At 40.9% G+C, this 25,514-nt stretch overlaps 1 protein-coding gene across 1 annotated transcript; it reads right to left on the minus strand.

Moving 5' to 3' along the window:
- Positions 1 to 1,208: 1,208 nt before the first annotated feature.
- Positions 1,209 to 12,168, minus strand: LOC107765228 (NADH dehydrogenase [ubiquinone] iron-sulfur protein 8, mitochondrial). The gene is made up of 8 exons (XM_016583853.2): positions 12,010 to 12,168; positions 4,156 to 4,255; positions 3,638 to 3,691; positions 3,458 to 3,549; positions 3,198 to 3,311; positions 1,853 to 1,920; positions 1,657 to 1,768; positions 1,209 to 1,525 (listed from the first exon to the last, which is right to left on the minus strand). The coding sequence occupies exons 1-8, from the start codon at positions 12,061 to 12,063 to the stop codon at positions 1,430 to 1,432; spliced, it is 690 nt and encodes a 229-aa protein (XP_016439339.2). The 5' UTR covers positions 12,064 to 12,168; the 3' UTR covers positions 1,209 to 1,429.
- Between the last annotated feature and the right edge of the window lie 13,346 nt (positions 12,169 to 25,514).

The raw sequence follows: 25,514 nt of genomic DNA on the forward strand, positions 1-25,514 counted from the left end.
GTCCCTAATTGAACGCAAGGAAGAAGAGTGGGTTCCCCGAACCTTAGCGCTACCTCTGATTTTTCGTCTTGCGCAACATCTGCCTTTACTCGAGCCAATTATGCGTAGCGCTGAAGAGTAAGGCGTCCCGTAATAAGCCAGCCGTCCTACCTAAACCAAACCGTCATAATTAATGAACAAGTGTAAGCTTTGTTGCCCAATAATTTCATAGAGAGTAATTGCATTTGGATTAGAAAACACACCCCTCCGCTTTTCTTGCTCCAACATTTATTTTCCAGAATTGTTCTGATATATTATTTTGCAGACATTTTAAACAAAGTATAGTCGAAACTAATGAGAGCGTGCTGTAAAATTCCTACCCTCCAAGTTTACTTTACTTCACTTAATTGTGTATAAAAAGGTTGTGGAAAATATCAAGATAGTACCGGTTCAGATTTTGCTTGTAATCTTGAGTCAAACACAATTTGCAGATCAAGATAAAAGGATTGCTATCTAAAGTTTACCAATATTGATATGACACATCATTGTTCAAGTGGTAAGATTGAAATCCCGAAAATACAGTAACAGTGAGCAAATAGAGGAGCAGCCCGTCTTATACAATAAGCACTCAATCCTTGAACCTAAAAGAGACACCAACAACAAACCCAGTAAAATTCCACAAGTAAGGTCTGGGAAGAGTAGTGTATACGCAGACCTTACCCTTACCTTACGAAGGTAGAGAAGTTGTTTCCGAAAGACCTTCGGCTCAAGAACAGTAAAAATGAAGCAATAGAGAAGCAATAGCAACAAGGTAATAAGACAATGGGAGCAAATAATACAACGAGTAATAACAGAAATCCAGGGATACGAAACGACAAGAAAAGTGCCAATCCTACCGAAAATAATGACACACCGTATAAAAACAAGGGACTAGGACCCGACTAGTACTACTACTACTGGTAAGACAAGGCGAAACTCTAGACTGTCTATCAACTCGCCACCCTAATTCTCGACCTCCACACCTTTCTATCGATGGTCATGTCCTCGGTAAGTTGGAGCAGAGTCATGTCCTGCTTAATCACCTCACCCCAGTTCGTCTTAGGCCTCCCTCTACCCCTCCTCTGACTCGCCATGGGCAACCTCTGGCACCTCCTAACCGGGCATCTAAAAGAGACACCATGTTTGATATATAATTGCACTGATGAATCAACTAAATTGACAAGATCTTCAGAAAATATCATCTTGAAGCACTAGCATCAACCTTTTCAAATATAAAAAGATGTAGCTCCATATTTTCACCAATTTGTATGTATATACTAAATAGAGCCATTTCAACAACAGAAAGACAAGGGAAAGAACAAAAAACAAGGAACAGACTTCCAACAGTTTCCTTTACTTTATTAATTACTCAGAAGCTAGAAAGTTTCATTGTATCTCAACTCAAAAGTACTCAGCGGTAGAGGCTTTCAGATCTCAGATTCTCAGCAATCTCAGTTTCCCATCGATCACCATTCTCAAGAAGCTTCTCCTTGTCGTAAAGAAGTTCCTAATGGATTAAGCAACGCATTAGTCAAGCAGTGTAGTTATAATCCACATTTTCATGCTTCGGAAAATAGATTATTTGAATATTTCAACTTTAGCTTTGACACTGTAGCTAATTTACTTATTACAACAAACCTCATGAGTTTCAGTTGCAAATTCAAAGTTGGGCCCTTCAACAATTGCATCAACAGGGCAGGCTTCTTGGCAGAATCCACAGTAAATGCATTTCGTCATGTCAATATCATACCTGTAAAATTCAATTTACACATAAGCACGGGTGATGAATGTCTGAATAGCTACTATGACACTGAAAGAACCACCCGTAATCTACCTAGTCGTCCGACGACTCCCATCCTCTCGGGCCTCGGCCTCAATAGTGATAGCTTGAGCAGGGCAAATCTGTTAAAATTCCATTTTTATTTGTTTCAGTATTTAAGACACATCAATCATACCATATAGAATTGAAGTAGGCTAGTAACATCATTGACATGAATCATAGATTAAATTAGGAAGCAGCACAGTTCATAATGGTAGACGCAGCAATCCTTTGAAGAGAGGATGCAAGATCACTGGTCTAGTCCATGGCAGCTCCTTTTTTTCTAGTTTGGGTTGTCACAACGTAAACTAAGTTTAAGCATTCACCATACCGGTGACCATTTACACTTCTTGGAGCTGCTCTATAAAGCATAAACTGCATTTGCTTTTTCCAGACAAGAATGCTGTAATTGTCACAGCTTTCACAACCTTGAGAGTAAAGCATACATCATCAACTCTTGCCTTTAATCACCATGCTAACTGATCCGGAAAACATGAGATGTTTCAAGGTTGAATGCAATAAACTAACTACACTCCATCGAATCATCTTAGGGCAATTTGAACCCTTTCTCTTTTTTTTTTTACGGTCAATCAAGAAATCCCAAGGGCCAGTAGTGGTGGTGATGCACGGTTTGCAAACCAGGTGGATACTAGGCTCCCCCTCTACCCTTCTCCCCTTAAATACCAGGCTTTTGTCCGCTGCAGTCCGCTGCAGGATTCAAACTAGTCACTCGCGCCTACCCCGCACATTATACGTTGCACTCTTACCACTAGACCAAAGTCTTGAGGGCCATCTTGCACTTTCTTCAACCGCTATACGCTTTTTTTAGTAGGGAGGGCAGTGAAGAAAATTAGTGCCACAACAACAAAAATTTTGAGAGTGTACACTTAAGTGCATACACTATACCTTGAAGTCTAAAAGTAGAAGCTACCAAAAATACAAACAGTTTAATATCAATTTCAAAAATACAAGACCAACTTTGATATTCTACCTTCTCAAAGTCTCACATTATTACATGATTACGCAGGCATCTAAATAATTCATGAGGGTAACCAACGGTGATCAGTGTTGGACGTAAGCAAGACGCAAAGAATAACATGTAGCACTATCCTTTTTTTTAAACTGAAAAATCTTGTGGGTTAGTTATCCCAGCCCCATTTGGCGTGCAGGTCCAAAACTCGAGAGTATGCGCCCACCCCTCCACCCCCTCCCACTTAAATACTAGGTCTTAGTCCTCGGCAGGGTTCAAACTGGTACCAGACATCCCGCATTGTACTTCCTTTACCACTAGACCAAAGCCCCTATGGAAACTATATCTCACTGTTTCAGCTATTATTAGTTATTCCAAACTAGCACTTACAGCTTCACAAAGTTTACACGCAATGCATCTTTCCTCTCCAGTTGGGTAACGTCGAAGAGCATGTTCTCCACGGAAACGAGGGCTTAAAGGGCCCTTCTCAAATGGATAGTTAATCTGCAAAGTGAAAATGGTTATTGGATTTTCTGCTCAATTGAGGTAAAGACACCATAACATGTAAAAACCATGTTTAGGTGAGATGGAGCCCAGCCAATCAGCAAGTGGCTGAAAGGAAAAGATAGTAGAAGCAGAATTAGACTTACCGTTACTTTCTTTTCAAAGAAGTACTTGAGCGTCAGCATCAGACCTCGAACCATTTCAGTCAAAAATAGTGTATTGATGCTTCGCTCAAAAACTGCATTTATTTGACAACTTTCAGCACTCAACAATGCAAGCAGTGCAGAGAAACCAAATGCAAAGCTAAGTAGAGGAAAGGATTTTACCTGAATTCCAATCTTTTGATAACTCCTTTGCTAGCTGCTCTCTTTCTTCATCATCTGAAGCATGAAAAAAGGTAACTAGGATCATTTACATTCTACAAAAAGAACCCAGTAACTAGATATCAGGAAACAGCTTGACAAATGATCCCATCAACTCTGATCCAAGTAGTTTCACTTGCAACATTTTAAAACTGGAATAGATCGCCATATTGTATCACGAGACAACAAAGTTTATTTCACTTTGTCCTTAATCTCAGTGGATAGTGAATATGGACATTCATACTCCAGACATGAACATAATCTTTTTTTATGTTTGGTGGCAGAGGTCATACTACACTGCACATTGTATGTGAATTCTAGGAGGCAAAAAATCATGCACCTCTGGGCACTCATCAGTAGCCAATACAACATTAGCCTAGGCTCGGTCATCCATATACGTGCTTTATATGTTAAGATATGCAAAGTAAAAGGGGGCTTTTGACCTGGGGAATTTTGGGATGACTGGAGAACTTAGCAAATACCTTTGTCGGTAGAAAACGAATGCTTAGTAGCAAATGAGCGGGTACCAAGCAGAGTCCCACTGGGGGCATTAGTCCCTTGCAATGCTTGTCCTGCCAATACCTGTATTTCCCAAACAAAAAAGAAGCAACCAAACCATTAGTTTTGAGCCTTTTGACACACTTCATAAACACATGCGCACATGTTTATGTTGCAATACACACCAAAAGCCTAAAGTAGCCAAGTAACCGACACCTCTCTCCTCTCCACCAAAGTTTCTCAAACAGACAGAATATCTAAATGGTGTCAATCATGAATAAAGGTCAGCAACAAAAGATATCCATTATATTCTTGTCTTTTTCCTTTTTCACCTACCCCAAACCTCTTCTTCCCCCGACTCATGTAAGCTAATTCAAATATCAGATCAGCCAAATATCCTATGATGGTATGCATTGTAAGGGAAGGAAAAAATGGAAATGCAGCAAAAACCCATTCTTTATCCTACTTTTTTCAGATATTCTTCCAGAATAATGAAAACGTGCCTTGAAGGAACTCCAATCTGAAAAATAACAGTATGCAAAGCAAAGGTGCCGAGTAGTGTTGGCATCCCATAGCGTTCGATGGCAAAGAATCAAAAGCAAACACTAAATTTACAAGACAAGGAAATTCTCCTCTCAAGCATAAGCTAAGGGTACATGGATTATGGCAAAAGCTTACAGTGACATAATCTAGTGACATGCAGGTAAGTTTCAATTAAACAATCAGCTTCTTCTCAACCCAAACTATGGGTTTCGCTATATAAATCATATACATCCATTACCTCTATCCAAACTTAATTTCCAATATTGTGCAGATAAGTTTAACGTCAATAATAACATCAGGGTTTCAAGAAGCTCCGGGAGTAAGCAAGGATTATGAAATGGTTAGATGCACATAATTCTACTGAAATTAGAATGTGCAGAGAATACATAAATGTTTGAGTGTTTTTTCACGCGGTCACAGTTCAGTCCAATAATAGAATTTGGTTTTCGAATACTCTGATGCATATTTTGATTATATATAAAGTTTACGCCCTCCGAGTTTGCTTATTCTAGTGTGCTTTCAAGAAATTATAAGTGGAGGAGTATTGTACTCCTATTTACAATTTCTCCTATGATCAAGACTAATTCTGACATGTTTTATTTCTTTACCTGTTTTTCTGACCTTTAGTGGTAGATTATAGTTCCCGTTAGTTCCTTTATTTTATTTCTTCACCTGTTTTGTGACCTTTAGTGGTAGATTATATTTTGGTAATTCATTGTATCTTTGGTCGCTTGTTTTCGGGATAGTGCTTGCGTAGTGACTCATAGATTATAGTGGCTTTGGTGAACGATGGTAAGGTAAAGTCTTGTCCTCGGGCGTGCGGGGGGTAGGAGGGCTAAGGGAGCTACTAGGCTCAAAGTGGGGTCTTGAAACATAGGAACTTTGACTGGAAAACCTGCAGAGCTAGTGAAGATTCTCGAGAAAAGAAAGGTTAATATAGCTTGTGTACAGGAGACTAGGTGGGTAGGAGATAAGGCGCGTGATGTGGGTAGTTTCAAACTTTGGTATCCTGGAAAGGTGGGGGGCAGGAACGGGGTAGGTATCTTGATTGATAACGACCTCCGTGAACTAGTGGTGGAGGTTAGGAGGGTGAATGACAGGCTGATGACTATTAAGCTAGTTGTTGGAGGTTTTACTTTGAACATAATCAGTGCGTACGCACCCCAAGCAGGCTTGGATGAGGAAGTCAAGAGGCGTTTCTGGGAGGATTTAGATGAGATGATGCGTGGTATCCCGCACACCGAGAAGCTTTTCATAGGAGGAGATTTCAACGGCCACATAGGAGCGACGTCTGGGGGGTATGATGATGTGCATGGTGGCTTTGGTTTTGGAGATAGAAACGGAGGAGGAACGTCTCTGCTGGACTTTGCTAAAGTATTTGATTTGGTGATAGCAAACTCGAGTTTCCCAAAGAAGAGGGAGCACTTGGTCACCTTCCGGAGTTCGGTGGCCGAGACTCAGATTGATTATGTACTCTGCAGGAAGTCCGACAGGGGTCTTTGCACGGATTGCAAGGTCATCCCGAGTGAGAACCTTTCGACCCTTCATAGGCTCCTGGTCATGGACCTTAAGATCACGAGGAAGAGGAGGAAGAGGGCGACGTATAGCCAACATAGGATAAAGTGGGGAGCCTTGACGGAAGCTAAAGCGCAGGAGTTAGGGGTCAATCTGGTGACTATGGGGGCTTGGAGGAGTAGTGGGGACGCAAGCGCTATATGGACCATGACTGCGTAGTGCATTAAGGAAGCCGCGAGAGAGGTATTAGGGGTCTCAAAGGATTACTCTGGTGGTCACAAGGGAGACTAGTGGTGGAATGGAGAGGTGCAAGGAAAAGTGGATACCAAGAAAGCAGCGTATCTGAAACTAGTGGAAAGTGTAGACGAGGAGGAGAAGAGGGCGAATAGGGAGCATTATAAGTTGGCTAAGATGCTAAGCTAGCAGTTACGACGGCCAAGACTGCAGCTTTTAGTCGTTTGAATAAGGAACTCGAGGGCCGAGGTGGGCATAAGAGGTTGTTCCGATTAGCCAAGGCGCGAGAAAGGAATGTGTGTGACTTGGACCAAGTGAAAAGCATCAAGGACGAAGAAGGTAGAGTTTTGTTGGATGCGGGGCTTATCCGTCGGAGATGGCAGACCTACTTCCATAGTCTCTTGAACGAGGAGGGGGACAAGAGCATTGTACTAGGTGATTTGGAACTCTCCAGGAGTCGTTGCGACGTTGGGTATTGTAGGCGGATTAGAGTTGATGAAGTTGAGGGTGCTATGCGTAAGATGAGCAGGGGCAAAGCGACCGGGTCAGATGAAATCCCGGTGGAGTTTTGGAAGAGTGGTGTGGAGTGGCTCACTAGGTTATTTATTGTCATTTTTAGAACGAAGAAGATGCCCGAAGAGTGGAGGTGGAGCACGATGGTTCCTGTATACAAGAACAAGGGTGATATCCAAAATTGCAATAATTATCGGGGTATAAAGCTGCTTAGCCATACTATAAAAGTTTGGGAGAGAGTGGTAGGGCTAAGGGTGAAAAGGAGTGTGACTATTTCCGAAAACCAATTTGGGTTTATGCCGGGGCGTTCGACTACAGAAGCCATCCACCTTGTTAGGAGATTGATGGAGCAGTATAGGGAGAGAAAGAAGGACTTGCATATGGTGTTCATCGACTTAGAAAAGGCGTACGATGAAGTTCCGAGGGAGGTTTTGTGGAGATGTTTGGAGGCTAGAGGAGTACATGTTGCCTACCCTAGGTTGATTAAGGACATGTATGATGGAGTAAAGACTCGAGTGAGGACGGTGGGGAGGACTCGGACCATTTTCCGGTTATGATGGGTTTACATCAGGGGTCGGCACTCAGCCCGTTTTTGTTTGCTCTGGTGATGGACGTACTGACACGCCACATCCAAGGGGAGGTGCCGCGGTGCATGCTATTTGCAGATGATATTGTATTGATTGACGAGACGCGAGACGGTGTGAACGCGCAATTAGAGGTATAGAGGCAGACCCTGTAATCTAAAGGTTTCAAGTTGAGCAGGACCAAGACAGAATACTTGGAGTGTAAGTTCAGTGGCGAGACTCTAGGAGGGGAAAGGGAGGTGAGGCTGGACTCGCAGGTCATCCCTAGGAGAGGAAGTTTTAAGTACCTCGGGTCTATTATTCGGGGGATGGGGAGATTGATGAAAATGTCGCACATCGTATTGGGGCGGGATGGATGAAATGGAGACTCGCTTCCGGTGTTTTGTGTGACAAGAAGGTGCCACCGAAACTTAAGGGTAAGTTCTACAGAGTGGTGGTCAAACCAACGATGTTGTATGGGGCTGAGTGTTGGCCAGTCAAGATTGCTCATGTCCAGAAGATGAAGGTAGTAGAGATGAAAATGTTGAGATGGATGTGGGGGCACACCAGGTTAGATAGGATCAGAAATGAGGTTATTCGCGATAAGGTGGGTGTGGCCTCTATTGAGGACAAGATGCGGGAAGCGCGGCTTAGGTGGTTTGGTCATGTGAGGAAGAGGAGCACAGACGCCCCGGTGAGGAGGTGTGAGAGGTTGACATTGGAGGGCCTACGGAGAGGTAGAGGTAGGCCAAAGAAGAGGTGAGGAGAGGTGATTAGGCAAGATATGACACAGTTTCAGCTGACCGACGACATGACCCTTGATAGAAAGGTATGGAGGTCGAGGATTAGGGTAGTAGAGTAGGTAGTGTAGAGTGTTCATAACATTAGTATTGGCACACAGTCTCGCTTTCTTTTGGTAGTAGGTTTTTATGACTAACCGTTGTTTTCTTTCATTGTTGATCACTTTACTGTCTTGTTGTTTTATTCTGCTTTTATATGGCTTTTTGGTACAGTCCCTTCTTGCTTATATTTTCATTAATGTGGTGCTTATACTATCCTGAGCCGAGGGTCTATTGGAAACAGTTTCTCTATCCTCACAAGGTAGGGGTAAGGTCTGCGTACACACTACCCTCCGTCCCTCCCCAGACCTCACGGTGTGGGATAATACTGGGTATGTCGTTGTTGCTGTTGTTGATCAAGACTAATTCTAGGTACAGATTGTAACTCCCTAGACGGAGACATGATTCCTTTAAGCATATTAACAACAAGTACAAAATCCATCTCTAGTACTAGGTTATTAGACCATGATAAACACACCAGGGTACCCCAAATGGATCTGCCAAAAATTGAAAAGGTTTAGCAAAAACTATGACCAATTCTCTATTTTTTGTTCCTAACAACTCATATCCGGAACTAACAGTTGCATCACTACTAGTTGTTAACTTAAGCATATTATCTTATTGCTCTCTCTCCCATATAATTGATCTGCTAGTGAGCTTCAGTTCATATACTTCCACTTCACTGCATATTATATTCTAACATCACCAAATTTCTATACTTGGCCAACTCCTCTTCAAGAATATTGTCAAATGAAAAATAATTTCATGAATAATCCTTGGAATATAGCATTTTAATCTTACATATTAGCATAGCACCTTGCTTCCACAATTTCAACCAAGTGAAAATTGGGTGCTTGACACAGACTTTTATGAAGATAATTTTGAGCATTAACCTTCAACCAATTATGTAAAAAGTGTGTTCATGTCTGGCTATGCCAAATACTCCTGCAAAATAGTTCCATACTATTCTTGCAATATCCCCGAAAACAAAGACATGTTCATCAGTTTTTCTTTCTTGAGGATTTATGCAACAAGTACACTTTGAGACAAGAAGAAGGCAAAAGTTCAATATTGTCTCATCCACTAGAATTTTCCATTTAATTACTCTCCACACTAAAACTAAATTGTGTGGATCCTAGGAGTGCCATAGATTTTGCAACAAAATCGTGTTGTCCTTATGCTATTAATACTGTGAAGAATTGGGACATCAGCAATACGAGGAAAGGGATGAATTTGTTGTGGTTGGGTCAACGATGGGAAGATAAATCTTGATATTCGTTAGACTTGTTCGAGCTTCTGAACTAGTTGGAATGGATTGTGTAGAATAGTATCACCCAAACAGAGTATCAATGCAATTTGGATTTAATCAAGATGTGCCCCAATTGGTTTGAATCATGCAAGTGATACCCCACAAATTGCTTGGAACAATTATGAAGACCAATTAAAGATGACAAACTCTATATACCTTCGGGGCTCTTCGACTCAAATGTTGGCAGACGATACTTAGAGTGGTGGAAGAACCAAAAATCACACGTGAAGATGCAGTTGAGCATGTAATGAAGAGACAACGGTCTAAAACTCATGAAAGGATACCAAGAATGTCTCTGTGACAGTAAGAAAGATGAATGCCTATGTATGTGGTTATCAAAAAAAATATGAATGCTTCTGAATGTTGTGAGTTTGTACAAAAATGTGATGAGGTTAGAATAGACGGCAAGTACAACAATGACAATGTGGCTTTAAGCTCAACTTGCCTAATAGTTTAGAACTTGCAAATGAGGGTCCAAATGCAAACAGGAGCAATGGTAGATATGCAGAGCCTTCAGCAGTCTCGTCGAACTGAGTTCGCATATGGGCAAAGGTTCCGTGGAAGTATGTAAAGTAACTACAATATCGACATAACTAAAGGAAATACGCATATAGGAAACACAACTGGGCACATCTTGATTAAATTCAAATTGCATTAATACTTTGTTTGGTGATATTGTTTTACACAATCCATTTCAACTAGTTCAAAAACTCGAATAAGTCTAGCAAATATTAAGATTTCCCTTTCCATCGTTGACCCAACCACAACATTCTCACCCATTTCCATGTAAAATATTTTGATGTCCCAATTCTTTACAATATCAATAGCATAAAGGTGACACATAAACATTCTGCTGCAGAATGTATAACACTCCTAGGATCCGCACAGCATAGTTTTTAGCATGGAGAGTAATTAAAACGAAAATTCCAATGAATGAGATAGTATTGAACTTTTGCCATCTTTTTGTCTCAAAGTGTAGTTGTGCATACAACCTGAAGAAACAATGTTGAACATGTCTTTATTTTCGAGGGGTTGCAAGAATGGTATAGAACTATCTTGCAGGATCATTTGTCATAGCTAGACAAGAGCACACTCTTGGTACAATGTTACAGAATTGGTTGAAGGTTAATGCTAAAAAAAAAAAATCGATGAAGTAAGTGAAATATCATTAAAAGGCGAGGATTACAAAAGAGGGAAGATGTTAGCTCCAATACAAGGTTAGTACTCAAAATTATCCTCATAGAAGTCTGTGTCAAGTCACAAAATTTTCACTTGTTGGGAGTTGTGGAAAGCAATGTGCTCTGCTAGATACGGAAGATTAAAATGCTCTATTTCAAGGATCATTCATGAAGCTAATTTCCACTTGAAATATTCTTAAATACGAGCTAGCCAAGGATAAAGATTTGGTGGTTTTGGAATAAAAGTGAAATATAAGTATGCGAACCTAAGCTCACTAACAAACCAATTATATGGGAGAGAGCAATCAAATAATATGATTTAACTAAACATCAATGGCAGTGGTGACGCAATATGAGTTCCGAGATTGGAGGAATTGTTAGGAACAAAAAATAGAGAATTGGTCATGGCTTTTGCTAAACCTCATGCAATTTCAAGTAGCTTCATTTGGTATATCCTGGTGTGTTAATTGTGGTCTAAATAACCTAGTACCTAGGTTAGTCTTGATCACAAGAGAAACTGTAAAAAGAGTACATTATTGATACACTTAGAATCTTCTTGAAAGCACACTAGAACAATCTAACCAACTTGTAAGGATTGAGTAATAGGCCAACCTACCGTCACTCTCTTCCTTTATCCAGATTTACCAAAGCACCAAAGATAAGGAAGTTAAGGCAGTTCACATCAAGCCACCTTGAGGAACGTCATGTGATGATCAGGATACAAGAAACGACGAGGGGGAGGGGGAGAATTATCCAACTCTAGTATTTTACGAGTGTTCTTTTCAGGAAATGTTTTCCAATGAGCAAAAATACTTTGGGAAACATTTCTTAAGCATTGATAAAAAGGTCCAAATATTGGATTGTGTTTTGCATTGAAATATTTGATGAAATTTTGAAATACCAATAATAATGTCTAAGCGTTGGTTAGAACAAGTAAGTAGAAATATTCTCAGAGAAAATTAGGTCCGCTCTTAAGTGATGATAGTCATTTTCTAGGTTTCAATTGGAAAGGAATAATATTCTATGACTAACAATTTATCACGTGGATCGACTACGCGAAGCTCAGATAGTGAATCCCAACTAATTTGGGATCGATTGGATGATTAATGGATTGGAATTTGTAAAGAAGAGAATGGAGACTTACAAGCTGACGAGAACGTAAAGCAGACAGAGATTTGCGAGCTAAGATGGCAGCCATTAGAGATGAAAATGGGGCCTCTTCCTTCAGAACCAGAGCGATCGAGCAAGAGCTGAAAAGCTAGTTTTGGGTTAAAACGTTGCGTTTTACTACTCTCTAATACTGCCGCTTGTTTGGATGGTTACCTTTAAATATAATTTTATTTTAATTATCACTTAAATCATTAAATTTTTGTTACATAAAAATTAAAAGTAATAATCATTTATATCTTATTTTTTCTCTCATCTTGCTCTTTCTTATTAGTAAATAATCATATTTTATGTTTTATCCTACTTTTTTATATAACAAGTCCACCTCATGTTTACTTTTTCTTTGTGATATTACAAGTTTATATTTTTTATTGTTGGTGCATGACATCATAAAACGACGACAAACGATATAAAACATCCAAACATTGTTAAATTTTTACCCGTAGTTAATAGATTACATCAGATTTTTATCGTAGTTAATTGAAGGGTAAGACGAATTTGAGTTTTTTACACATATGATCTCTTTGTAAAAATTATTTTCGTAACTAATAGTATTTTCTGTTTGTTCCGAATATAGCAGATTTTATTACAGATATGGCATTAAAAAAAAACTCATTAATTGGTATCCCTTAAATACCGCTATAAGGGGCATCCTATTTAATAGCCAAAATGCAAGCACCCAATATCTAAGGAAAAACGTTACAATCTTCACTAATACCGTTGCATAGTTTTTCTTTCCATAAACAAAAAAAAATGCGAAAAATCTCAAAGAATTTTCTATTTCGCTGATTTATGCCATCTTCTTCAAATAGGATTATTGTATTTGTCGAAGATACCTATCATACCTTTGTTCTTCAATATTATTATGCTCATACATAATAGAATATCATTGTAAATCTATACACTATTAAATATCATCATTGTGTCGGGCATTATTTACGGATTATTGTTATTACTTTTCATCTATTTTCTGATCATTCTGATGTTGTCATCAGGGGCGGAGCTAGCCTTCTGCTTACGGGTTCGGCCGAACCCAGTAGCTTTTGTGCAGACTCTGTATTTGTCTTGAAAAAATCATGGAATATGTATAAATTATTATTATAGAACCCAGTAACTTAAAAAAACTAGAATCCCAAACCCCTAATTTTCAAATTATTCCTTGTATATATCTATTATCTACTATTATTAACATCAATGATACACAATCAATATACACAATAGCTGAAGAATTTTTGATAAAATATAACAAAAACATATACCTGGGTTTTACTTAGTATATTATCTGGTATAATTTATATATGATTTACATTGTGTATAATTTATCTATTATAATTTATTATAATTTATACATTATTTATACAACATATATTATTGCAATTATGAGGTTATATTCCAAGCTTCGGTATGTATATTATTATACATGTTATTTTCCAAATTTATAAATTTTATTTTTATAAATGAGAACTAATGGGTTATGTAAAGTGAGCAATAAGCGTAAGTATTTTTTTGGATAGTATAACTTGATTAGCATTATATTTTTGTATATAAAAATGATAAATGACTATTGTATTAAAAATATTCTCTAGCAAAGAAATGGAAGACAAGTGTTTGAAAACATGTGCAATATATATGGAAAAGAAGGGATTCAACCGTTATGAAGCTGATGTAGGGCGCTAAATTAGGCCGTGAATCAATTTAAAGAGAATATTACGAGATAAACTAAGCCCCTTTTGACTTTTTGTTAGAAAACTAATGCTTTAGATTTCTTTAAACGTGATTATCGATCCAAATTGATAGCTTTCTGCTGGGGTTGTATTTATCTTGTTGCCATATATGTTGTTTACTCTAAAATTCGAGTAACAATTAAACTTATTTAGTGATTTTAAGGATACGTAATTTAATCAAATATCAATTGACAAACAAGGAATTGAAATAGATAATCAGAATAGTAAAATAAATCAAATCAGTGTTCTAGCAGCGCTTTCGACCTCGGTTCGAGATGGTCTCGAGGTTGGGTAAGAAGAACAGTAAAGAACAATGATGAACAGTAATGGATAATAAGTAAAATAGAGAGCGGCATTTTTGTATATTTTTATCAGTGAATCAATGCCCCTTACAAATGAATAGGGTCCCTCTTTATCTAGTAGAGGAATCCTAAATAAGGTACAATTCTAATAACGGAAACAATTCCCATGATTGACGTCAATAACCGCTTGATTTGATCTGTTCCGGGATCTCCGCCGAGATCTTCGGTCGGTTGCTAATATCTTGCCATTCTGTTATCACGCCTTACTCGAAGTCAGTCATGCTCGGTCTCGATCTTTAGCGAGCACTTCGATCTTCATGCACCATTCTCTGCCATTGAGCTCGAGCCTGGTCTATTACGAGCTTACTCTCGAGGCAGCTTCTCGTGCCTATGAAATCTAACATGCCTGATTTCGACCGTATACAGATAGTCCCCGGGTTTAAGCCTTGATTTTTCGAAACCTTGATCATGACGTCGTCCTTATGACGTAAGTGACGGATGTGATCGAAACGTCCCATCAGTTCAGTTCCCTAAATCATAAATGCTTATAAATACCCGCTCCTTCATTGAATCAAACTTTACTTTTGCTCTAATCAAACCTCTAAGTATTATCACTCTTTTCATCTCCTCCTTTTCACCGTCTGTAGAGCCACCGTCGTTAGCACCGAAACCACCAGTTTTTCATCTTTCTTCGCTCTTCTTTACTTATACAAATGGAGAAAACCTCAAAGACTGTACCGCAGAAGGGGAAATCTTCTTGCTCCTCTTCCCGGCCGTCCGGCGGCAAGGCGTCGGTGGAGCCGCTTCCCCATGAATATGTTCTCGGCCCGTGTACTCTAAAATCCGACTTCAAGGTCGAAAATCCTTCATCGATCCCGGGCCGATGTGAGCATGTGTCGATGTACATATGCTCAATATCGAAGAGACACCTCGAGGCCGTGAAGAGGGATTGCAACTGGGGTCCCGAGGTCGTGGTGCAAACTCCTGCTCCCGAAGAGAGCATCACCGCTTATGTGGAGGGGTTCTTAAGTGTTTACACTTACCCCTTCACATTGGGTCCCCTCGACCCAGTGATTATTGATCTCTGTAAAAGATATCAAGTCACCCTCGGTCAAATTCACCCCTCTCTATGGCGCATAGTAATCATGATGCGCTTCTTCTCTAGCAAGGTCGAGGGGCTAGAGTTTACTCTAAATCACCTCATGCGGTTGTACCGGCCTCGAATCTACCAAGGACTAATCAGGCTCCAACGCGGGTCAACAAAGGCCTTGATCTCGAGCATCGATGAGGATAAGGATTGGGGTTGGATGAGCCATTTTATACGGGTGAGGACCTGCAACATTATCCCGAAAGAAAAGATGTCGTTCCTTGAGGAGTGGAACTTCGACCGTAAGTGATCTTTTAAACTTTGTTCTTCATACCTTCTTCGATTTCGTCTGATATCCCCTTTCAATATGCGGCCATTCCTCGGATGCCTCAAGCGGTACCTGACCTCGAAGATTGGGTTTGGAAGTTAGCCTCAACTTCTGCATATGCCGAACGCGCATGGCGTGATTTGGCAAAGGGCATATGGGAGGCCAAGTACCACAGTAAAGATCTCCTTTTTCATGTTCTGAAACACTTTTTATACTCCATTCATCACTAATTTTCTTTCATGCAGGCCTGACCAAGGATGCCATTTTGAGGCCTTCAAGTGTTGAGGAAGAAACCAAGTCCCCGATTCCGAAGCCGGGAGAAGACAAGAAGAGGAAAATTGCCTCGCAGTCCGAGGACCCCAAGCCCAAACCTCGAAGGGTGAGGAGGAAAGTAATCGCTCTCACGATGGACTCGGTCCAAAAACTGAGAGATGAAGAAGAGGACGAAGAGGAAAATGCCTTGGCACTGACGGTCCGACCTAGGAAAGCCGTCGAGGTCACCAAACCTTCTGAGCAGACGGCTGCTGCTAAAATCAAGCCTCGTGTCGAGGAGGCTTCCAAAAAGAATTCGGGTGAGGATCCCGAATTACCAGAGGTTGAGACCATTTCTCGGTCATCTGTAACTACACCGGACGGGTCCGGTTCTGAGACCCAGAAGATCGATCAGAGCGTCCCGAGTGACTTGCTCGGGACCATGAGAGCAGGTCATTTGCCTTCTCTCCCGACCTTTTGTAAGGAGGCACTAAGGGAAGCTCAAGAGTTGAAGACTCCCGATATGTGCAGAGGCTCTAGTGTAGGGGATCCCTTTCGGGATTGCTTTATTGGAGTCGATGATGCCTCTGATATCGGTGACGCTTCTATTCTTTTAGAAGAGGCCCAACGTCTCTTATATCGGGTAAGAATCAGTTTACTGTACTTCTTTTCTTTACTCTTCTTTTTCTTTTTCTCTAAATCTGACATGTGTTTTCCTTTTTTGTATAGGCCTTCGCCAAGTTTCGAGCTGACCTTAGCCAGTGTGAAACCGAGCTCCAAAGGGTCTCGGAGGAGAGGAACGCTTTGAAGCTTCTCTGTGGCCAAAAAGACAAAATTATAAAGGACCTTCAAGTGGATTTGGCCAAGGCTCATGAGGAAGAGGCCGAGCTAGATAAGCAGGTGAGCATCCTTTTGATAAAGTACGGACTCGACCCAATTGTGGAGGCTAATACTTCATTATCTCAGTTGCAGCAAAAGGTTGAAATGATCGAGCTGCTTCGGGGAGAAGTCGATCAAGTAAAGGCTGATTGTGATTGGTGGAAGGAGAACATGGACCGCCTGGCTGCGGAAAAAGAAACTACCTCGGCCAAATTGTCATCGGCTGAGGTTCAACTTTGGGGCGTCAAAGAGAAAAGTTCAGTTTAAGCCAAGAGGAATGGGGAGCTCGAAACTAGGCTTACTAAGGTCAAGGCGGAGATTAAGAAGACAAAAGTCATGGCGGGCAAGTCCATTACCATGTACCGGGCCGATGCTGAGGCTGCTCAAAAGCAGCTAAGGGAGGCCTCTGACCGAGAGCAATGGATAATTAACTCGGTAAAGTGTCAATCCCTGAGGGAAAACCTCGAAGAAATCCATACTCGAGGTTTTGACCTCTCCGAGGAGATAGCCCGAGCCAAGGTGCTTGAGGCTGAAGCCAGGCAGCTTGCCTCATATGACGACGAAGACGATGATGAAGAAGGCAGTCGAGGTGGATCCGATGAGGGGTCTGAAGGAGAAGTTGCTCCCAAAGAAGAGGTCAAAACCAGTCGTAGTTAGGACTTAGTTTCTCTTTTTGTAAGACCTTGATCGGTCTCTTGTACATAACCTTTTCTATCAATATATAATAGAAAAACTTCTTTTGAATGTCTTCTCAATTTTATGTTCAAACATGTTTTGTGCTTTTGCCTTGTGAAAGTTTTGTTATTGCAGCCTCCATAATCGAATGAACACTTGTTCGAACTTAGAACAAAACCCTTAGGTTTTTTAGACACGCAAGGGCGAGTCCCCTAGATCAATAATATATTCGAGATTTCGGATGGCTTGATCGATGCCATGACTGCACTGTTTTTATAACTGAGTTCGAGTATGTTTCTAACTTAGAATAGAATAAACCCTTAGGTTTTTTATCAAATAATGGGTAATTTTCGAACTTACAGTAACACACCCCTTAAGGTTTTATGGCGGATCCTTGAGCTAAGTTCAAATCAACTTTATTTGAAATCGGAATAGTGGAACCCTTAGGTCCTAGTTGAGTGATAACAAAGTCTCGAACTCTAAATGTATTGGCCCTTAGTCTCTTTTAGGTTGGACCCATATGGTCTCTAAAAGACGGCTATTATTTCCCCCTTTCGAATTATTACCCATTTGGTTTTTTGAGGGCCCGATGTCGGTTGAAACCCTTTTACTTTTTATGCCTTAGCACGTTTGTGTTAAAGATAATTTGATACCTCTTAAGTTTTTTCGAGGGCTAATTTTATCGAAGCCGTTTTGATTATTTACCGAGGGTAGCCTTTTTTAACCATTTTTTTAGAGAATTTGAAGGTCTATCGTTATTGCGAAATTCGGACGTCTCCGAGCCGCGTTATTTAGGTCGTAGCATTTAGTTTGGCCTTAGCCTTCGGATACGCCTCTTGGGCTTATTTCCCAATAACATTTCGAACTTGTTTGAAATGTCAGTCCCCGAGAATGGTGGCCTTGGCCTATAGATCTAGGGGTGCCTCTTTGAGGTCTTATGCATTTGTGTTTAGATAACTCGAATATGCATATCATCGATGGTAGTCCCCGAGTGTATATTTGCACTTTGGCTCTTGAGCCGTTTCTCGCAATATCATAAGCATGAGGTTTGCATAGTAGATAATTTTCTTCGAGACACAAAATGTTTAAATGAAGAGAGAATGCTTCTTTGAATAGTTTATACATGCGCACATGTTTTGCCATCGGGGCTCGACTAATTTATATGGACACGGTTCACTTGATCGTTTGGTCCATTACAAAGATTCCCTATCAAGGCCCTTTGACTTAAAGTACTATTCTCAAAAATACAACATCCGAGGGTGATGCCCTCCAGTATTCGAGGTTGATTGCAAAGAAGACTTGGATACTATTGAATTGTCCTCAGGTAGCACATAATTGTTGCCTCGTTAAAAACCTCGCTGGGAAAACCTAGTTGGGATAAAAATTGTTCTAAGGGAAATAGAGTGCAACGCGTACTTTAAAACCTGAGGTCTCGATGTCTTTGGTCGAACTTCTGCAATGAGTTAGCACCGAATATATATAAACGAAAGAAGGGAGAAAGTCATATCTTAACAATAATATCGTTTGAGAAGTGATATATTCCAGTTGTTTGGTAATGGTTCGCCGTCCATCGTTCCGAGTTGATAAGACCATTTTCCGACTATATCGAGGAATTGATAGGGTCCTTCCCAATTCAGGCCGAGTTTCCCTTTATTAGGATCCCGAGTATTGATGGTGACCTTCCTTAGGACTAAGTTCCCGACCTTGAAGTGGCGAAGGCTGGTTCTTCTATTGTAGTACCTTTCGATTCGTTGCTTTTGTGCAGCCATTCGAACAAGTGTCGCTTCTCATTTTTCATCTAATAATTCGAGGCTAGTATTCATAGCCTCGCAGTTCGATTCCTCCGATGCATGTCGAAATCATGCGCTGGGTTATCGGACTTCGACTGGAATTAAGGCTTTGGAGCCATACACTAAGGAAAATGGAGTTGCCCTAGTACTGGACTTCGATGTTGTTCGATATGCCCAAAGGACTTCGGGCAGAATTTCTCTCCATTTCCCTTTAGCTTCGTTCAACCGTTTCTTCAGGTTTTGGATGATAGTCTTGTTCGTCGATTCGGCATGTCCGTTCCCACTAGGGTGATACGGTGTTGACAATATCTTTTTTATTTTATGGTCTTCGAAAAATTTCGTTACTTTACTGCCGATAAATTGCTTACCATTGTCGCATACTATTTCTGCGGGTATCCCAAATCGACACACGATGTGATCGCAGATGAAGTCTATAACCTCTTTTTCTCTCACTTTCTCGAACGCATGTGCTTCAACCCATTTAGAGAAACAGTCAGTCATAAATAAAATGAACTTAGCTTTACCTGGCACCGATGGAAGGGGGACGAAGATATCCATCCCCCATTTCATGAATGGCCATGAAGATACGACTGAATGACGTTGTTCTCCGGGCTGATGGATCATCGGTGCAAACCTTTGGCAATTGTCACAATTTCGAACAAACTCCTTAGTATTTTTTTCCATGCTATCCCAATAGTATCATGCTCTAATGATTTTGTGAATCAATGATTCGGCGCCGGAGTGGTTCCCACAAGTGCCTTCATGGACCTCTCGTAAAACATAATCGGTGCCTCTTGGCCCTAAGCACACTGCCAATGGTCCATGGAATGTTCCTTTGTATAATGTTCCATCTTCAGCAAATGTGAATCGAGCAACTTTGGCTCGTAAGGTCCTCGACTCTCTAGGGCCCGATGGGAACTTTCCATTTTTCAAGTATTCAATATATTTATTCCTCTAATCACAGGTTAAGCTTGTAGAGTTTACCTCGGCATGGCCTTCCTCAACCACGGATCTCGAGAGTTGAATGACAGTCCCCGAGCTGATCTCATCTTCCTCGACCGACGACCCCAAGCTTGCAAATGCATCAGCCTCACTATTTTATTCTCGAGGTACATGCTGTAGAGTCCATTCCTTGGAATGGTGCAAAGTTACCTGTAGCTCCAAATACTTTTGCATTTTATCCTCTCGAACTTCGAAGATTTTATTTACTTGGTTCACAAGCAGTAAAGAATCATACTTGGCTTCAATGACTTCTGCCCCCGGGCTTTTAGCTAGCTCGAGACCTGCAATCATGGCCTCGTACTCGGCCTCATTGTTAGTCAACCTAGAAGTTTTGATAGATTGCCTAATAGTGCTACCCGTGGGCGGCTTCAAAACGATGCCTAGCCTGGACCCCTTCACATTTGAAGCACCGTTTGTGAAAAGGGTCCATACCCTCGACGACGTACCCGATTTTAACAAGAGTTCCTTTTCAACTTCGGGTGTGAGGGTTGACGTGAAATCGGCCACGAAGTCCGCTAAAATTTGAGACTTGATGGCCGTCCGAGGTTGATATTCGATGTCGTACCCACTGAGTTCGATGGCCCATTTGGCCAATCGGCCCGACAGTTCGGGTTTGTGCAAAATATTACGAAGTGGGTAAGTGATTAATACACATACGGGGTGACATTGAAAGTGTTCTCTTAACTTTCTAGAGGCGCTTATCAGCGCAAGTGCCAATTTTTCTAACTGTGTATATCTAGTTTCTGCTTCTCCTAAGGTTCGACTTACATAATAAACAGGAAATTGCGCACCTTGCTCTTCCCGAACTAGGACACCACTTACCGCAATTTCTGATACTGCCAAGTACAAGTAAAGTTTCTCATCTGCCTTTGGAGTGTGAAGCAGTGGTGGGCTCGATAGGTATCGCTTCAACTCTTCCAATGCCTATTGGCATTTCGGGGTCCAGGCGAAATCGCTCTTCTTTTTTAGTAAAGAGAAAAATATGTGGCTTCGATCCGATGACTTCGAAATGAATCGGCCTAAGGAAGTTATTTGTCCAGTTAGCCTCTGTACGAATTTTACACTATCCACGACGACGATGTCTTCGATGGCCTTGATTTTATCGGGGTTGATCTCGATCCCCCGATTTATCATGAAGCCAAGGAACTTGCCCGAACCAAACCCGAAAACACATTTTTCGAGGTTGAGCTTCATGTTGTATTTCCTTAAAATCTCGAACGTTTCCTGCAAATGAGACAAATGGTCCTCTGCGCGTAGGGACTTAACTAGCATGCCATCAATATAAACCTCCATTGATTTACCTATTTGTTCTTCTAATATTTTATTCACTAGGCATTGGTAAGTAGCTCTTGTATTTTTTAGCCCGAAGGGCATTACATTATAACAATATGTTCCATACTTGGTGATAAATGAAGTCTTTTCTTGGTCTTCCGGGTTCATTTGGATTTGATTGTACCCGGAATAGGCATCGACAAAAGTAAGGATCTCGTGGCCGGACGTGGCATCGATCATGCAATCGATGTTAGGTAGTGGAAAAGAATCTTTGGGGCACGCCTTGTTTAAATCCTTATAATCTACATACATTCTAAGTTTGTCCCCTTTTTTAGGGACTACAACTATATTGGCTAACCATTCGGGATATTTTACCTCCCGAATGGATCCTATTTTGAGAAGTTTAGTTACCTCGTCCTTTATGAATGTGTGCTTTACTTCGGACTGGGGTCTTCTCTTTTGCTTCACCGATTTGAATCTAGGGTCCGGGCTTAGCCGATGTGTCGTTACCTCCGGTGGAATCCATGTCATGTCTAAATGGGACCAAGTAAAACAATCTATGTTATCAACAAGAAATTGGATAAGTTTTTTCCTGAGTTCGGGGGTTAATCCCGTTCCCAGGTATACCTTTCGCTCGGGCAGGTACTCGATCAATATAACCTGTTCCAGCTCTTCGACCATTGATTTGGTGGCGTCAGTATCTTCAGGAACAACAAAAGTTCTAGGGGTCAGAAAATCCTCCTTTTCTTCTTTTATCTCCCGCTTCCCTGATTTGGTCGAGGCTGGTGGCTGTGATTGCTATTTGACTTCCTGTTTATCTTTGATGCTCGACCTTTTCGAGGTTGATAGTGTCGATATCGGGGCCACCTCATCGACCGCAAATATTTCCTTTGCAGCATGCTGCTCCCCGTATACTATTTTTACACCGTCCGATGTCGGGAATTTCATCATTTAGTGGAAAGTCAAAGGGACTGCCCTCATATTGTGGATCCATGACCTTCCGAGCAGGGCATTGTACCTCATGTCGCCATCGATTACGTGGAACTTGGTATCTTGAATTGTTCCAGCCACGTTCACTGGTAGAATAATCTCCCCTTTAGTTGTTTCACTGGCCATATTGAAGCCGTTTAAGACTCGAGATGCGGGTACGATTTGACTTTGTAGGCCGAGATGCTCCACGACCCTCGATCGGATGATATTTGCCGAGCTACCTGGATCCACTAAAATACGCTTAACTTGAACTTTATTTAATAAGATAGAAATTACCAAAGCATAATCTCGGGTTCATTTTTCCTTAATGATTGATACCTTAGTGCGTTTGAATATTGGTTCCTGTGGGATGTTGACCCCACCGATGATCATATGAATGACATGTTGGGGTTCCTTATGTTCATTTTCCTGTTGGCGTCCCTTTCTCTGAAATGATTCTGGCTCGATCGCTAAGGAACTCCCGAAGGTGACCCTCATTGAATAGATGGGGCTACCTCATCCCTTAATTGCATGCAATCCTCAGTCTCATGACCATGCGTGCCATGATACTTGCACATCAAATTTGGGTTTCTTTAGGAAGGATCGGTGTGTATGGGTTTGGGCCACCTAGTATCTCTGATCTTTCGATTGCCGAAACAATGCCCGATGCATCGATGCTAAAGTTATATTTCGATAACCAAGGTGCCTCTGTGGGATCGACATACTTGTCAAAACCACTTTTGCTCATAAGTCCCCGCGAATTTTGTCCTCGATAACTTCTTCGATCATTCCGGGTGGAATTATGTCCTGAACCATTGTCCCTTCGATCTGCGGTATATGGTTGATATCGGTCCCTGTTCGACCTTGGCTCCATGTCGATGTCCCTCTGGTTTTTAACTATCGACCTGTTTGGATATACTGAATTGGAAGGGGCTCCTAATTGGTCGTCCTCGACCCTGATCTTCGACTGATATCAATTGTGTACATCTGCCCAAGTTATAGCTGGATACTCGATCAAATTTTGTTTCAACTGCCGTGATGCTATCGAACTCCGTTCGTTCAACCCTTTGGTGAAAGCTTGAATGGCCCAATCATCTGTGACCGGTGGCAACTCCATGCGTTCTATTTAAAATCGGGACACGAACTCCCTTAGCATTTCATTATCCCTTTGTGTTACCTTGAAAAGGTCCGATTTCCTCGTTGCGACCTTTATGGCTCCGACATGTGTCTTTATGAAAGAATCTTCTAACATGGCTAATGAATCGATGGAATTTGGTGGCAGGTTGTGATACCAAATCATTGTTCCCTTCGAAAGGGTCTCTCCGAATTTTTTCAACAACACGGATTCGATTTCATCATCCTCTAAATCGTTACCCTTGATGGCGCATGTATATGAAGTAACATGCTCGTTAGGATCGGTAGTTCCATTGTATTTGGGTATGTCTGTCATACGAAACTTCTTTGGAATAGGCTTCGGAGCCGCACTTGGAGAAAACGCCTTTTGTACAAACTTCTTCGAATCCATCCCTCTCAAGATTGGCGGCGCCCCAGGTATCTGATCAACTCGAGAGTTGTATGTCTCCACTTTTTTATCGTTGGCTTCGATTCTCTTCTCCCCTGATTCAATTCTTTTGGTAAGCTCCTCAAGCATTTTCATTGCCGCAGGATTAGTCTCCGATTCGTTACCATTCGACCTTTCCGGCACTGGCTTGGTACGATAAGTGATTTCTGGCTTGACCCTATTCGGAGATCTATATTGATTTTGTAACTGAGCAATAGCGGCTTGCTGAGCCCGAAGCATCTCGAATATCAATTGGAGACTGACTCCTTCGTCTCCTCTGCCCTGTGTTCCTTGGCCACTAGATCGACCTTCTCTGCGTACACTCCCTTCGAGATCTGCGCCTAGGTCCGCATTTAGAGCAACGTGCAAACTGACATCGACTGGGTTGGCAACCGGTGCTTCCCCAAGATTAGCCTGTGGCACCTCGAATCCTGGAGCGATCACATTTTCATTTTCATCATGGAATCCGAGGCCATTGTTACCGTGTGTGGATGCATTTTGTGAGTTTGACATGTTTTAACCTGAAAGCAAAGGCACTCAACAAGAACAAGAGTAAAATAGTGTATTTTACCTGAATCAGTACTAAACAATCACTATTATCCTTATCCCCACGGTGGCCGTCAAACTGTTTACTCTAAAATTCAAGTAACAATTAAACTTGTTTAGTAGTTTTAAGGATACATGATTTAATTCAATACCAATTGACAAATAAGGAATTGAAATAGATAATCAGAATAGTAAAATAAATCAAACCAGTGTTCTAGCAGCGCTTTCGACCTCGATTCGAGATGGTCTCAAGGTTGGGTAAGAAGAACAGTAAAGAACAACGATGAACAATAATGGATAGTAAGTAAAATAGAGAGCATCATTTTTGTTTATCTTTATCAGTGAATCAATGCCCCTTACAAATGAATATGACTCCTCTTTATATAGTAGAGGAATCCTAAATAAGGTACAATTCTAATAACGGAAATAATTCCCATGATTGACATTAATAACCACTTGATTTGATCTGTTCCGGGATCTCCGCCGAGATCTTCGGTCGGTTGCTAATATCTCGCCATTCCGTTATCACGCCTTACTCAAAGTCGGTCATGCTCGGTCTCGATCTTCAGCGAGCACTTCGATCTTCATGCTCCATATTCTGTCATTGAGCTCGAGCCTGGTCTATTACGAGCTTACTCTCGAGGCAGCTTCTCGTGCCTATGAAATCTGATATGCCCGATTTCGACCGTATACATATGTAAAATACCTATTGCTGCTAGGATTATGAAAAAAATTCGTAAATTTTGGCTGTTTATGTTTCCTTCTCTAAGAATTTGTATTAATTTACTATTAAAAGGAAGTGATGAAATGTTATGTGTTTGTATCTACAAACGATTGTGAATAAAGTTTTACAATTACATGTAAAGAAATATTCAACTGTTATATATGCCAAACACATGAGAATGAAAAAAAAAGGGATAAGTTTTAATTCGTAAAAAAAAAAATACTTATTATGCTAATCTATCATGATTAACTAATCAATGGAGGTAATTTTTCATATTAATTAAATATTATTAAGTCAAGAAGTTTATGTAAAGGAACATATCATGGGTTATTGGTTTGATGCATAATCCAACTAATAAATTATGATAAAGG

This window comes from Nicotiana tabacum, chromosome 24 (assembly GCF_000715075.1).
Source record: "Nicotiana tabacum cultivar K326 chromosome 24, ASM71507v2, whole genome shotgun sequence".
NCBI lineage: Eukaryota > Viridiplantae > Streptophyta > Magnoliopsida > Solanales > Solanaceae > Nicotiana > Nicotiana tabacum.

Bases quoted from the DNA above. Each gene is read 5' to 3' on its own strand.
- LOC107765228 (XM_016583853.2), bottom strand. From the start codon at position 12,063: ATGGCTGCCATCTTAGCTCGCAAATCTCTGTCTGCTTTACGTTCTCGT. The intron at 3,692-4,155 runs GTATTTGCTAAG...TTCATGCTTCAG, and splicing joins TTCGTTTTCTACCGACAAAG to ATGATGAAGAAAGAGAGCAG. The intron at 3,550-3,637 runs GTAAAATCCTTT...AAATAAATGCAG, and splicing joins ATCAAAAGATTGGAATTCAG to TTTTTGAGCGAAGCATCAAT.